Below are 14,225 nucleotides of genomic sequence, written 5' to 3'. Positions count from 1 at the left end.
TCAGGAGATGGGGGCCGTCCCCTGCGGGTAGTCCAGCTGCCGCGCGCGCTTGAGGTGGGCCCGCCTGCCTCTGGCAGGTACTTGATGGCCCGTTCTACAGCCCATGTTATCTGGGCTGGAACTAATGCGGCCTATGCTAGTTGGGCCGGGACGGGCTGTCACGCCCATGTAGGCCATAAGTTGGGCTGAAATGGGACTGCCACGTACGAGCGATATGGTCTATCTCTGTCAAAGGATTTGCAGCGATATGGTCTGGGATGGCCTCGCTTCAATGCCTCATTGCCTCTGCAGCTACACTCTTACAATTGCAAGTTGCAACAGGGACCAGCAGATTCATCGCTGAACTGCTGCAGTATCATCTTTTAACTACTATATGCTTTATGTTTTACTGCACAGGTGAATTGAGTTCTATACAGTAGACCAAAGCACTCCAATCTGGTGCCAAAATGAAACTTGTTACCCCTTTATTACCCATGAACATTGCCTTCCCTTTTTCCACTATGCAAGGGAGAAGTAGTACCGCATTGTTTATACATACAGAAGCATCAGAGCTTCGGGTAATCTCACCAACTCCTCCCGTGGTGCTGCCCGCTGCGTTCCCTCATCGATTCCATGGTTTATTCACGTCAGGGAACATTTTGTTTCCGCTCATATACACCTCGGCTTGTGTCTTGCCCTATGATGTTGGTACTTCTATGGTGTGAGTCCACTGGCAGATGTGGCTATCCTACCTCCCTGTTCCTACTTGGTGTGGGGGGTTTTAAGCTAAGCCTCTCTATATACAGCTTGACCGAGTTGAGTATTCAGATACTAGCTGCATGAACATGGAGGACTTGTCCTCCAAGAGCCTCTGGGGTGTGTCAAACTCTGCAATTTTACCTGGAATCCAAAGGATAAGATAAGTTCACAACAAAAGAAAGGTAAAATGGACAAGTTTTGACAGGTGAATAGGAAAATTCTTAGGTCATTTGGTTAATTTCAGTGAAGAGACCGTACCATCACTAAGCACCAGGACTAGGTCACTATCAATAACCGTCGGGATACGGTGTGCAATGGTGCAGACCGTGCAATCCTTGAATTCACTGCGAATAATCTTTTGAATAAGATTGTCCGTAGCTGTGTCAACTGATGCTGTTGCCTCGTCAAGCACCAAAATTTTTGCCTGTTTCAGCAGGGCCCTACCCAATGCAATAAGCTGGCGTTGTCCCACACTCCAGTTATCTCCATTCTCCAGTACTGCAACCCAACAGACGCCCAGGAAAATAAATTTAGAGGGGAAAAACACCATACTTTACAAGAATTATCCATTTATTCAAGAAAGAAACAGACCTGGACTGTCCAGCTTTTCATCCTTGGACCGAATGACCTCTCCGAGCTGACACTTTTCTAGTGCCTGAAAGAAAAAAGGTCCTTCCATAAAAATCAAGACATATTTAACATGGCTGCAGCATTGAAAGTGACCAGGGCGTACCTCCCAAATTTCCTGATCAGTACATTCTTCAAGAGGATCAAGATTCATTCTGATAGTACCCTCAAACAACGTAGGGTCCTGGGGAATGATGCTCAACCGTGACCGCAGATCATGCAGGCCAATTCTAGAAATATCGATGTCATCGATGATAACTTTCCCTCCTGTAGGTTCAATTAAGCGGAAAAGGGCCTGAATAAGAGTAGATTTACCACTTCCAGTTCGCCCCACAATCCCAATCTTTTTTCCACCGGGAAATATACAACTGATTCCATGTAGAACTAAGGGCAGGTCATCTTTGTACCGTACCTGTCATGTTTGATAATAGAATTAAATTCACAGATGGGATTGGCTTAGGAGAGGACAGAGATAAAATACACATCAGTTCAGGATTGTACCTTGAGATCGACCAGCTCAATGTTTCCATTCTCAGGCCACGAGGATGAGGGACGGCTATTCTCAATGATGAGTGGTGCTTCACTGGGAAGCTTGCAATACTGATAAATGCGTTCAACAGAGATGATTCTATTCTCTAATTTACAGAAGCTCAGTATCCACCTTGACATGCGAGCATTTAAATTAAGTCCATAAGTGACAGCAAGCCCAGCCATACCTATCAAGATAGAACCGCACTTAGATAAAGCAAAATGTAAACCGACAAAATGATGCAAGACTTTCCTCTGTGCTTATGTAAATGATTAGGTAAAGAAATATCACAAAATGCAATAGAACAGTACATGTGACACCAGGTAAGACATACTTGGTTCAATTGTGCCAGGAGGGAAGCTCACTAGTATCGCCATGCAAAAAGCGAAGACAAAGGTCGAGAGCAATTCCATTCGCAGGCACAGCCATTCAATAGCTGCCAGGCTGGAAAATAGAGGCCGAGCAAAACAGTCAAGAAGGTAAAGATTTCTTTTCATGAATCGTTTCTCTTGACCAAAACCTCTGATTGTAGCAGCACCAGCAATTGACTCACTAAACAAATGGATCACCGGCGACTTCTGTACGCTTAAGATCCTAGTCAATTCCCTTGATGAAGCAATATAATATCTCTGCGTGGTAGATAATATTTATCAGTAAAAAAAACCCTGATTAGAAAACATATATTACTGATAGTAAGCAAAAGCAAGCAAGCAAAATGTTTTTTACGAAGAGAAATGTGAAACGTCTCAATTCTTTAAACACAAGCAAGAAATTCAGTTTTCACTGCCTCAACAATGAATTACCTGCATCCACATGCATGCAACAGCCATAGGAACTATAAGAATCAAAACTTGCCATGTGACTTTGCTCATGACAGCAACAATTCCAAGTAGTTGAATTGTTGTTGATGCAAATCCACCAAGTCTGAATGCTATATCAAGGTCCACGACACTTTGATCTACAGAAACCTGGTATGCATGATTCACATTAGAAATGGCACATTTAAGAATCAAGTGATACAAAATAATATTAACAGGAGAAAGAACAAATTTAACTTACTCGGTTCAAAATTCGACCGGATGGTGTAGTATCAAAGAATGACATTGGCGCTCGAAAAACACACCTTAGCATCTTTACAAACAGCTTCTGTGCAGTTGCTAAACCAAATGTAGCCACAAGAAGACTTCTCACAAACACAAACAATGAACTCCCAAAGGCAAGGGACATATAAACAACCAAGAGAACCACACTGTCTGTCTTAGGTGCATCTCCTTCTGTTTGTGGGTTTGCCCATGCCATCCACCAGTTACTCGCAATCTGAAGTACTTGAAACATGGTTTGGGCCAGGATAATGAGGGGTATCAGTGTACCTTTGTATGCTTCTCCCATGTATGACAAGTAAACCTGTAAGCTAACCCTTCCTCGCTCCCTCTCCTCCTCTTGAACAGACCGCTTCTTCTTACGCTCTTCAGGCTTCTTCTTCTTTTCTTTTATTCCACGCGTACTAGATGGTTTTTCATTATTGGACACCTTGTTTTTCAGATTATCTATATTGCTAACACTTGGCGTCAGTCTTTTGATAGGAACAGAAGAGACAGTATCCTCATCGGAATCTTCGGAAAATTCCATGGTCTCAATAGCTTCCTTATGAGCACAAACCAAAGCATTGAAATCAGTGCCAGCTTGGAGAAGATCATCATATTTTCCAGCTTGGGTGATATGACCATCCTTAAGAACCTGCACGTGCACAATATAGAAGAATAAAGAGACATCAATCCAGGCCCCTATGATCATGCATAGTCTCATGAAAACTATAACTAAAAATAACTTGCTTTTATACAGAATCTGCCTGTATAGTTAATTCTGATGGAAATACTCTTGTGCATAAATGATTACAACATATTCAGATTGTGAGAAGAATGTAGTTACCAGTATCAAGTCAGCAGCTGGTAGAAACTCAATTTGATGGGTTACATAAATTACGGTCTTGCTTGCTAGTGCAGTCAATATATATTCCTGTAACACAGAAGCTTGGGATGTTATGCAATGGAAAAAAAAAACTTTTGAAATAGATGGAATAGGCAACAATGAGTACCAACCCTAAATAATTCACTCCCAGTATGAGCATCAACCGCACTGAAGGGATCATCGAGCAAATAAATATCAGCATCTTGGTATAGTGCTCTTGCAAGCTGTACTCTTTGTTTCTGACCCCCACTCAAATTAATGCCCCTATCACCGATGATGGTCTGATCTCCATATTGGAGCAACTGAAGATCTTTCTTCAGGGAGCAAGCCTCAATAACTCTCTTGTAACGCTGTTTGTCCATTGGACTGCCAAAAAGAATGTTCTCCTCAATGTTTCCGGACTGTATCCAGGCAGTCTGAGGGACATATGCTGCTGATCCACTGATCCTCACCTGGAAAGGAGTTAGGGGAAAATGTAACAAAACTACCGTGCATTTTAACACCAATAATGTATACATTTACTTACTTGACCACACAATTTGGGTATCTCGCCGAGTATAGAAGACAACAAGCTTGATTTGCCAGAACCAATGACACCACACACTGCTACTCGCATACCCCTCACCACACTAAGGTTGATGCCAGAAAGTGTAGGGGTTGGAGAAGATGGGTTCCAAGAGAATGTAGCATCATTTATATTGATTGCCTTATCTGTACTACCATGTGGAACCGTTATAGTTGCATCATCTGGCAATTCTTCTTGTTGAAGAAAGTGAGACAACCGGTCCAAAGATACCCTCGTCTGAGCAATCATAGAGATAAGATCTGGGAAATTCCTAAGTGGTTCTTGAAGGATCCTAAATGTTGCTAAAGCAGAAAGAACACCTCCAGCAGTGAGTTCGCCACCAAGCAATATACAAGTCCCAAATGTTATCACGGCGACAAAGATTGGTGAACTCCAGAAAACAAATGTAACTGCGGCCTGTGAATACAGAGCCCACCGAAGCCACTTGCATTCCACATTTCTCATCTCTTCCAACTTCAGCCTGTATCGATCCTCCCACGCTTGGAGCTTCAAAATCCTCATATTCTTCAGGCACTCTGATGTCTTGCGCATGCGCTCATCCTTTGAGGCCATAAGCTTATCTTGGTAGTGCTCCTGCAGCTTCGCCACAGGAACTGAGGCAGCAATTGATAATACAGTAGCTACCAATGTTGAAACCATGGCGATTCCAACATTCTTGTACAGGATGGCGAGGGCGAGGATGATCTGCAGTGGAAGCATCCAGATGTCATGAAAGTACCATGCATAGTCCCCCACACGCTGTACATCAACCGCCATGTAATTCACAATCTCACCACTGGTGTGGCTCTGCCGCGAGGAATTCGACAGCCTAAGGCCCTTCCTGTACACCATGGCCGTCAGCCCAGACTTGACATGGATCCCCATGACATCCACGCCCAAGTACCACTGCCGAGCAGTGAGCGTCTCAAGCAACTTTGCTACAAAAAATACAGAGGCAAGGATGTAACCTTCATGGGGGAATTCAATTTTGCCACTGAGGTAGTCCACAAAGTAGCTGATCAGGTATGGGCCAACATAGGAGACAATTGTGTTCACCGCTGCGAAAGCACCATTGATCGCTGCCTCACGCCAGAACGACTTCAATATTGCCCATGCCAGTGATGGTTCGCTGCCGGGGCGCTCCATCCGCTGGCGTTCATAGTGACTGCTCATCGCTTTGTAGCAGGATTTGGCACGGTCTTTGTGTGCCATCAAGGGTATGTCAGCCAGCTCAAGTGGTCGCTGCGCACCAACTGACAGCAGCGGACTAAGCCATGATAATGTTGCAAGGCTAACAATCCCAGCATCGCCATATGGCGTCACCCGCAAGCACCCGGGCTCCTCGTCGGCGTCTCTCCGCTGCCCACCGAGCAAGAGCGGTTCATGAACACTGCTGTCGTCGTCGGTGAACTCCAATTCAACACCGGTGGAACCCATGACACCAACCAAGCAGAGGAACCCGAGGGCCGGCGCCGACGCGAAGTTGGCAACCATGTGAGCGTAGTCCACCTCATCATCATCATCATCGCCCATGAGGTGCCTGGTATCGTCGTACGCGATGCCAACACAGAGCACGAAGGAGACCACCCACCAGACGCGCACCAGTACGGGGAACCTGCCCCACCCGACGGCCCGGGCCTGCATCGCGAGCGCCAGGAGCGCCGCCCACGCCAGCGCCTGCACCGCGGGCAGCAGCAGGGCCTCCACGGCGACATGAGAACCGGCCACCGCGACCTCGTAGCTCAGGGCGGCGACCTGCGCCAGCAGGGCGTAGCCGCAGCACGCCAGCGCCGCCCTGTACCACGCGCCCACGGACGACGCGGCGGCGAGCCCCCCGTCGACCGCCGCGGCTCGGCGCGGGGCGGTCTTGAGGCATGACGCGCAGCGCGAGGCGAGGGCGCGCGCGGAGCGGAGGAGGAGCAGGAGCAGGGCGAGGGCGAGCAGCGCGGCGTGCGCGGCGGCGGCGGCGGCCTCCGGGAGCGGGAGGTTCGGGAAGTGCGGCATTGGGAGGCGGTGGGGATCGGGGGCGTCAGGATGGCAGCGGGGCGGGGTTTAAAAGGCATTGGGCCTCGCCACGCCACGGCAGAGGGCAGAGGGCGGCGGGGCAGAAGGCAGGCAAGGCAGGCAAAGGCCGAGCTCTGAGGGCGGCGGCGGGTTACGCCATCGGAGCCGCCAGATGGCACCAAACCAAGCCTTTGTTCGCTAGCTCTCCCACCTCACCTCACCTCCTCGTCGAGCGAGAAAGAGATTAGGATTTGACAAGATTTCTTCTGCTAAAATGCAAGCACCGAGTCCTAAATCCTAATGAATCCTAATGCGGGCGGCGGGCGGGCTCTCCGAGGATGCTGCTCTGATCTCCTCTCACCAACTCCCTCAACCTCCGCGCCCGTGGAGATGCGGTGGTAGGTGACGCGCCGCGTGGGGGATTGCGGGGGCGGATGGGTGGATCGATGTGTGGCGGCGAGCGAGTGAATTTTGGCTGGGGGCGGCACAAGGGGAAGGGAAGGAAGGAAGGTCGCGGAGGAGGAGAGGAGGATGATGAAGTCAGGCGTGTGACGCTGGGTGGTGTGTGTGGTTTGATGGCTTGATCACACGGATCAGGCCGGTGAGCGATGCCGCATTAGGCATTTAAAGAGGAGAGTTCCGAATAGCTTTCTTCTTTCCCCCCTCTCTCGCTTCGTGTTACGACTTACGACGCGGACCGACCTGACCAGCTGCTGCAGCTGCATCGCATCCTCGTCCTCCTCCTGCTGCAGCTGCATGTATGCGGCGTTGTTATAATCTGCGTGCTTGCCGACCTGCCGTGACGGGGGAAGATGTACGTGTGGTCTTATAAAATTGGCCATGTTATTTCACCAAGTGGGATAGGTGCTGTGCTCTGTTCAGGTGTTCATTGCTTTGTTGCACGGCAATGGTACGCTGGGATTTGGAGCTGACACTGCAAACGCCAAACGGCTTGAGAGGGAGATTTATCTGCGTTGTCAGGCTTTTTACGATGTTAACCGCTTGATCGGTTTCTTCCAAAGGTCGTCCGAAGAGATTGAACCGCTACTAATAACCACTTGATCCTTGGCGCTTTTGCTTTAGTTCGGCGGATGGACGGCAACACGAGTAGTACACGACGAGACCATCCTGCCATGGGCTTTTTCTGACTTTTTCCCCTGTGTCATGTCATGTGGAGTGACGACTATCGTCATGGTAGTAGTACTTCGTCACCGAAAATGTACGTACTATAGATCAGAAAAAAAACGAAACGAACACTCCATCATGGCCCTGAACTGGAACCCAACGCGCTGGACAACACCATTTCCATTTTCTCCTCTACGATCAAACAAACGCCGGTGTCACGTACGTGGCGGGCGCATGGGCTCCGGCCGCAGCCGCGCGGCGCCCAGGTGGACGCCAACCACGGATGGCGTGGGATGTATCGCACATAGGGACGAAAGCGGACCGATCCACAAGTCCACTTATAAATCAAATAAGTGGTAACCCGGAATTTTTATATTATGTTCTAGTTTATCGTAACTTAGGATGTAAATAGATCGACCCATAATAGAGTAAATTAGTAGCCACGGATTACCTACTAACGTATAAATAGGTTCGTGGATCGATCGGCTTGCCTCTCTAATCGCACATTGCAGCTAGCACAGCACGAGCCACGAGGCGCCGGAATATTATAACGGAGAAATGGCACGAGCGCGCGCACCGGCTACCGCCCGGTGCGCCGCACCCTGACCGACCGGAGTCCATGCCGCCGCATGTGTCGCGCCGCGCGGGCGCCGTGGCATGCACAGGCAGGTTTATTCCGAGGGAATATATGTCTCGAGCTGGCGTTGATTCCACCACCACCCAACAGAAAGAAGAAAATAAAAACTAAGGAAATAAAATCCCCAGTGATTGTTGTATATTCAATCTTGCATGCACCAGTGGACCACGGCATATGTGGATCTTGATCTAGCTAGTTGTCTGATCGCTTCATTAAGTGCATCTGCGTGAGCCATTTTTGGGGGGGCACTTTGATGGCAACCTATGGCACACATCACCTTCTGTTTCCCGGCACAGCCATACTTTCTGACATGGATCCATTTCAGCTGCTAGATTGCGAGTATACTATGTGACTGGCATTAACATTGCATCGCACCTATATATCCTCCGTCTGGTTCGGTCGATAATGCGACTGTTCAATGGCTAATTTAAGGTTAGAACGTGCGAGTGCATGCAAATGAGGATGAGATGAGATGGTAAAAGGAGATCGATCCAGGCCACTATTGTGCTTGATAAAGTGAAACCACATATGTAGTACGTGTACGGGTGCATGTGTGCGTGAACCTACTATATCTTGATGATGCCAACGGGGATAGCACCGAATTAATGTCAACGAACGAAAGATGTGGTTGCTTAATTCATGGTTGGAGTATGACGGGGAAATGCATGGCTTGACAAGGACTGGTCATCCATTCCCGGATGAATCCTTTTTCAATTAGCTGATTAATTTCGGCATAACTTGATCGATCCATCCGATGAGATAGAATTACATATTCTTGTAGCCTAAACCCTAATTGAAGTGCCTGATTACGTAACGTGGTCACTATTTGGTTTGGTCACCATCATGTGCAAGTCCCCTTACATCATTAATTTGTACCGAGTAGAGAATATAGTAACTGCGCAAGCGCAACCAACTAATGGTACTCCATATCCATCCTAAAAGAACATATAGTATTGTCTTAAATCGAATTATCAGCTTAAACAAGTTTATAAAAAGCTATATTAATATTTACTATATCAGATGGAGATCATTATATATAATCCGAGATATATTCTTATAGTTTACTTTGAAGTATTGGGTTTCCTTTTTCTTTTCCCCTCAACGCCGTATTCCTGAACAACGCTTGATTCCTCTATCATCGGCTCGTCGTTGCCTCCTTTGTCGCCATGCCCAGTTGGCCGGAAAGCATCAATGGTGCTAATGAACCCTCCTCCGGATCGGGCTGCTCCGCTCCCCTACCACCTCTACTCCTCCTCAATTCAGTGGTGGTGAGGTGCCCCCGTCCCATCGTCTTTCTTGTTTCCAGTGGCTCCCCGTCACCATCATCCGTCGTCTACTAACCTGTTTCTATGCTTTGCTTTCGCCACCAAAATCTACCCACCGTCGGCTACTAACACCACGGCTTCGGTGGAACCATCGCCACCTCACCGCCCACCAAGCCATCACCGGGCCACCACCTCCCATGACCATCCCTTCGAGCCCTGTGGCATTCCCCTCTCAACCCTCCCACTCCACTGCTAACCCGATACCCTAATTCGTAGTTTCTGTGTTAGAGTTTGAGTTATGGCTAGTATCGGAGAATAAGAGGAGATCGTTGGAGTTGGAGAAGGACCAGACGCACGAATCATGAGGTTTTAGGGATGGATTTATTTGTCGAAAGAAAGTTAGCAATTATGTAAATTATATATATAGACAAATCCTAACCATATCTTTGCCCGTGGTTTCGAATTTGTTCTTTATTTTGCATGGTGACACGCTCCAATCAAACGCCACTTGACACTTCACTAAACTCACTCTCAGTTGCGCGCGCGTGGGCAGCATTTCTCCCGGCAAAATTGGTAAAGAAACCGAGCGCTTTTGCTGGAGATGCCGGAACAAAACGTATACATGATTACGACGCGATGTTCCACCAAATCGGCTGATGCGATGCCGATTGATACCGGGGAACATACTTATGGTGATCAGACATCTTAGCAACAGGTCATCACAGAGATTATCATCAGCATCTGAACATCTCTGGTCATGTTTACTTCGGCGAGGAATCAAATCCAATTCGATCGATCGAAAACAACTTTTTTGACATTTTGCTAATTTCTTTTCTAGAAAGATGAAGACCGTACTAGACATGTAAGTAGATGCTAATACAGATAAGTATCCTCTAGATTGTCTCTATCAAAACAACAGAGTGCATTGCACCAGGCGTCTGTTTATTAGCAGTTGCTGACTCTGAAACCTTCTCCAAATTTCTCTCCCTTTAGCCAGTTGTTAATGCTTCCTTAATTAATTTGACAAAGAAAGATGGGTGCACGCTTGCTTCCAATTATACGTTTAGAAGTAAAACGTGCGTGGTGTGGCACATAAGTTAGTGCCAGAATTAACCTTCATTATCACTCATAAACACAGAGCCCTTCTGTAATTAGAAACTGTAGGCACCGTACCGAAAATTTTCATACAAGTTTAGTACCTTACCGGAGGTATCGAGATATACTTAAAAATTTTAATGCAAATTTAGTACAACCTAATACCGGAAGATACTAAATATTACATTAAAATTTATTCTAAGTTAAACATCTTTATCAAGTTTTTTAAAAAATATAGTAACATTTTAATACGAAATAAATATACTATAAAATTATATTAAATTAATAATAAATTTAGTGAAACTAATTTAGTGTTTAGTATATTTTTCTATTACTTAGCCAAACTTAAAAAGATTTAAATTTTTTCGAAAGTTAAAGATTTAACCTAGCGGCTTGTTTGACAACTTGAGGGAATGAGATTGGGAGTTTACACGAGGGAATTGATAGTGAGATTAAAATGAGAATTTGATTTTTAATCTCAATATCTTGTTTGGCAGAGGTGGTGGAAATTAACAGGGAGTTTAGTTGGAGATTAGGTCATTAATGAAAACGGATGGTTGAGATTTGTTTAGGCAAAGTAAAGGAGGAATTCTCTCCCAATTACCACCCCCTACCCAGGTATTGAAAAGTAGAGAGTTCCTTCCTCAATTCCGCATCCCCATCCCACCAAAATTCCCATGTCTCCCAACCAAACAAAACAGTTAATAGCCCCATCCCTCTAAATTCCCAATCCCTCCTAAAAACTCCCTCCAACCAAACGGACCGTAGAAGAAACGATTACCAGCTACTCTCTCCTTCCCAAATTGATCATCATATATGTTTATTCATCAAGACCAAGAAATAAATCACATCAATTAAGACACTATGCATACAAGCTTCCACGATGCATGCATCGATTAAAACACCATGCCAACTACACCTTAGCATACACACATTCTCCCATGTTGTTAATTGTATTTTGATGAAATCTATGTCCATACGGTTGTATGATGATCAATTTGAGAAATTTTAAATTGATGTTCAATTTGGAAAGTAGGGAGTAGCTAGCAAGCATTGTGCATGCACTATGGCATCTGAATTATGGCCCTGTTTAGTTCACATCAAACTTCCCCCAAACTTCCAACTTTCCATCATATCACATTCAAAACTTTCCTACTCACAGAAATTTCCAACCTTTTTTCCAAACTACCAACTTTCCCTAAACTTTTTCCCAATTTTAGGAACTAAACACAGCCATATGAATATGCATGCGTTGGTCAGTGTCGTCAGATTAAACTACTGTTCAGCAAGAGATAATAATAATAGCAATAATAGTAATAGTACCGTTAACTTTTTAAGTACGTGTTTGACCATTTGTCTTATTAAAAATTTAAGTAATTATTTATTCTTTTCATATCATTTGATTCATTGTTAAATATATTTTTATGTACATATATAGTTTTACATATTTTACAAATTTGTTTAATAAGACGAACGGTCAAACATGTGTTTAAAAAAATCAACGGTGTCAGATATTTTGAAAAGAGGGAGTGTTTTCTTTTTGAAAACCAGAAGAGGTTATTTGCATATGTCGTCAAACCAGGCAATGGAACAAGATCACACAAGTGCTAGCTGCAGCAGCATGTGCCTGTACGTGATCGGTACATGTGCATTTGCACGGAGGCCAGCTAGCATATAGCTCGAAGAAGCCGGAGGTATGTATGTGTGTGTAACCACCAAAACGGCAATGCACTTGCATTATTGCATAGTTGCATATATCTGTACGACTACTGTACCTAGCGTGTACGTGTGGGACTTGGCCGGCTGGTGTGCAGTACACGTCCAAAAGCAACAAAAATCCCTTTGATTTTCCGATATGTTAATTAAGCAGCTTTTGACAAAAGCATCGAGAAAGGCCACAGCCACAAGAACATGATGGTGTCAAAAGACAGATACTAGTAGAATGCGTTGGTCGAAAAGCTGAATTAAAGAGTCTAACATTGTATAGGGGTGCCATAGTTTTCTTGTTAAGCTTACCTAAGGTTAGACAAATAAATTTGGCACCACACTTTGGCTAGCAATCTATAACATTGCCATATTTTTCTGAGACAATGACATGTGGGACCAAAGTGCTAGAAAAAAATCTTGCCACAAGTGTGGCAATGAAGCAAACGCACGGCTAACTTAGTCAAAGCTGCCTAACTTGAGGTGTGGCAAAGTGTGGCAATATGCGGTTATGAACCAAACAACCCCTAATTCACTGGGATACCAATATTACACTTGACTTTTATTTGGACGTATATGTATAATCGATGATTGATCAGGCATTGGACGGTGAACTAGCTATCGAGCTCAAACACGAAATTTCAGCCCTTTTTAATTTTGCGCTTTAGATCGATATAGCTTAATGGGCAAAAAAGGTGTGTACTTGACAGGTTAATGGAGCCGAAAGTGGCAGCTAGCTAGCTCTGCATGCATTCCTGCCAGCGCGGCAAACACGTAAAGAGCGATATAGAATCGTGTGCAGTTGGAGCATGCAGCTACAAGCCGCCTACAAAGTGCCTGTCTAATTAATTAATCAACTTCATGCGAATTGTCGAGCATACACGAGTGGAGTACACGACTAGTAGAGCAAGTTAGTATAGCCAATTACTCCATCTATAGTAAATCTAATAGCTAATTTATACAATAGTTATTTACAAATATATACTCCGTTTCAGGTTATAGAACTTTCTAGCATTGTCAACATTCATAAAGATGTTAATGAATCTAGGCACACGTATATATCTAGATTCATTAACATGAATGTGTACAATGCTAGAAAGTCTTATAATATAAAACGGATGAAGTATATTATTAATATTTGGTCCCACATGTTATACACACATAACGTTTTGAGTTCGTGTTGCAGCTGGCTACAAATTTACAGCCCACCTTTGTTCTATTTTCTCTCTTATCTCCTCCACATAAGTTTGTAGCCCACTTATAGTCTATTATTGTACCAGCTCGTACAGAGACACAATATACAGCACACCATAACACATTTATGTATTGTCCCAACAATATAAAAAGTAATTATCCGTTTCATATTATAAGTCAAACTTCATTAAGTATAGCTAAATTTACAGAAAAATTAACAACATCCAAAAAACAAAATTAATTTCATTAAATCTAAAATTAAATATATATTTATAATATATTTATTTTGTGTTAAAAATAATACTATATTTTTCTATAAACTTTGATCAAACTAAAAAGCTTGGCTATGAAAAGTCAAAATGATTTATAATATGAAATAGAGAGAGCAGTCATATTTTATTTGGTTGTCTATATATACATTTTTTTTATTTCTCTTGTGATTTGCATAGGAGTTAATTACTCTGGTACGTATACCTTTCTCCTCTAGTACGTAATCGTAATATCTAAGCTGGTGTGACACTTTTAAATCTAGCGCATTATCTACAATACAATTTACTGTATGCTTTAAGGAAAAAAAAGTCAATCTTTTATATTGCTTAACTACGTGGTCCATTTAATTGGCTCGGTTCGAATACTGATTGGCCGAAAACTGTTGATCTATTGCGGGTGAATAGCCAAAGTGGTCCTCCAAGTTTCATGCAAGGATCAGTTTAGTCTTTAATGTTTTAATGTGTCCATATTAGTCCTTCAAGTTTTTATTTTAATTCAAACTTA

General features: G+C 44.3%; 1 protein-coding gene across 1 annotated transcript; it reads right to left on the bottom strand.

The window, feature by feature from the left end:
* Positions 1 to 436: 436 nt before the first annotated feature.
* LOC127766095 (ABC transporter C family member 13) lies at positions 437 to 7,039 on the bottom strand. The gene is made up of 11 exons (XM_052291126.1): positions 4,389 to 7,039; positions 3,994 to 4,314; positions 3,824 to 3,910; positions 2,954 to 3,631; positions 2,698 to 2,862; positions 2,229 to 2,523; positions 1,867 to 2,081; positions 1,472 to 1,777; positions 1,330 to 1,393; positions 997 to 1,236; positions 437 to 879 (listed from the first exon to the last, which is right to left on the bottom strand). Exons 1-11 carry the CDS (start codon positions 6,429 to 6,431, stop codon positions 776 to 778), a joined length of 4,518 nt encoding a protein of 1,505 aa, XP_052147086.1. The 5' UTR covers positions 6,432 to 7,039; the 3' UTR covers positions 437 to 775.
* Positions 7,040 to 14,225: the final 7,186 nt, after the last annotated feature.

Source organism: Oryza glaberrima, chromosome 3 (assembly GCF_000147395.1).
Source record: "Oryza glaberrima chromosome 3, OglaRS2, whole genome shotgun sequence".
Lineage (NCBI taxonomy): Eukaryota > Viridiplantae > Streptophyta > Magnoliopsida > Poales > Poaceae > Oryza > Oryza glaberrima.
The sequence above is the reverse complement of the archived record's forward strand: the minus strand, read 5'-3'. Positions and strand labels throughout refer to the sequence as shown.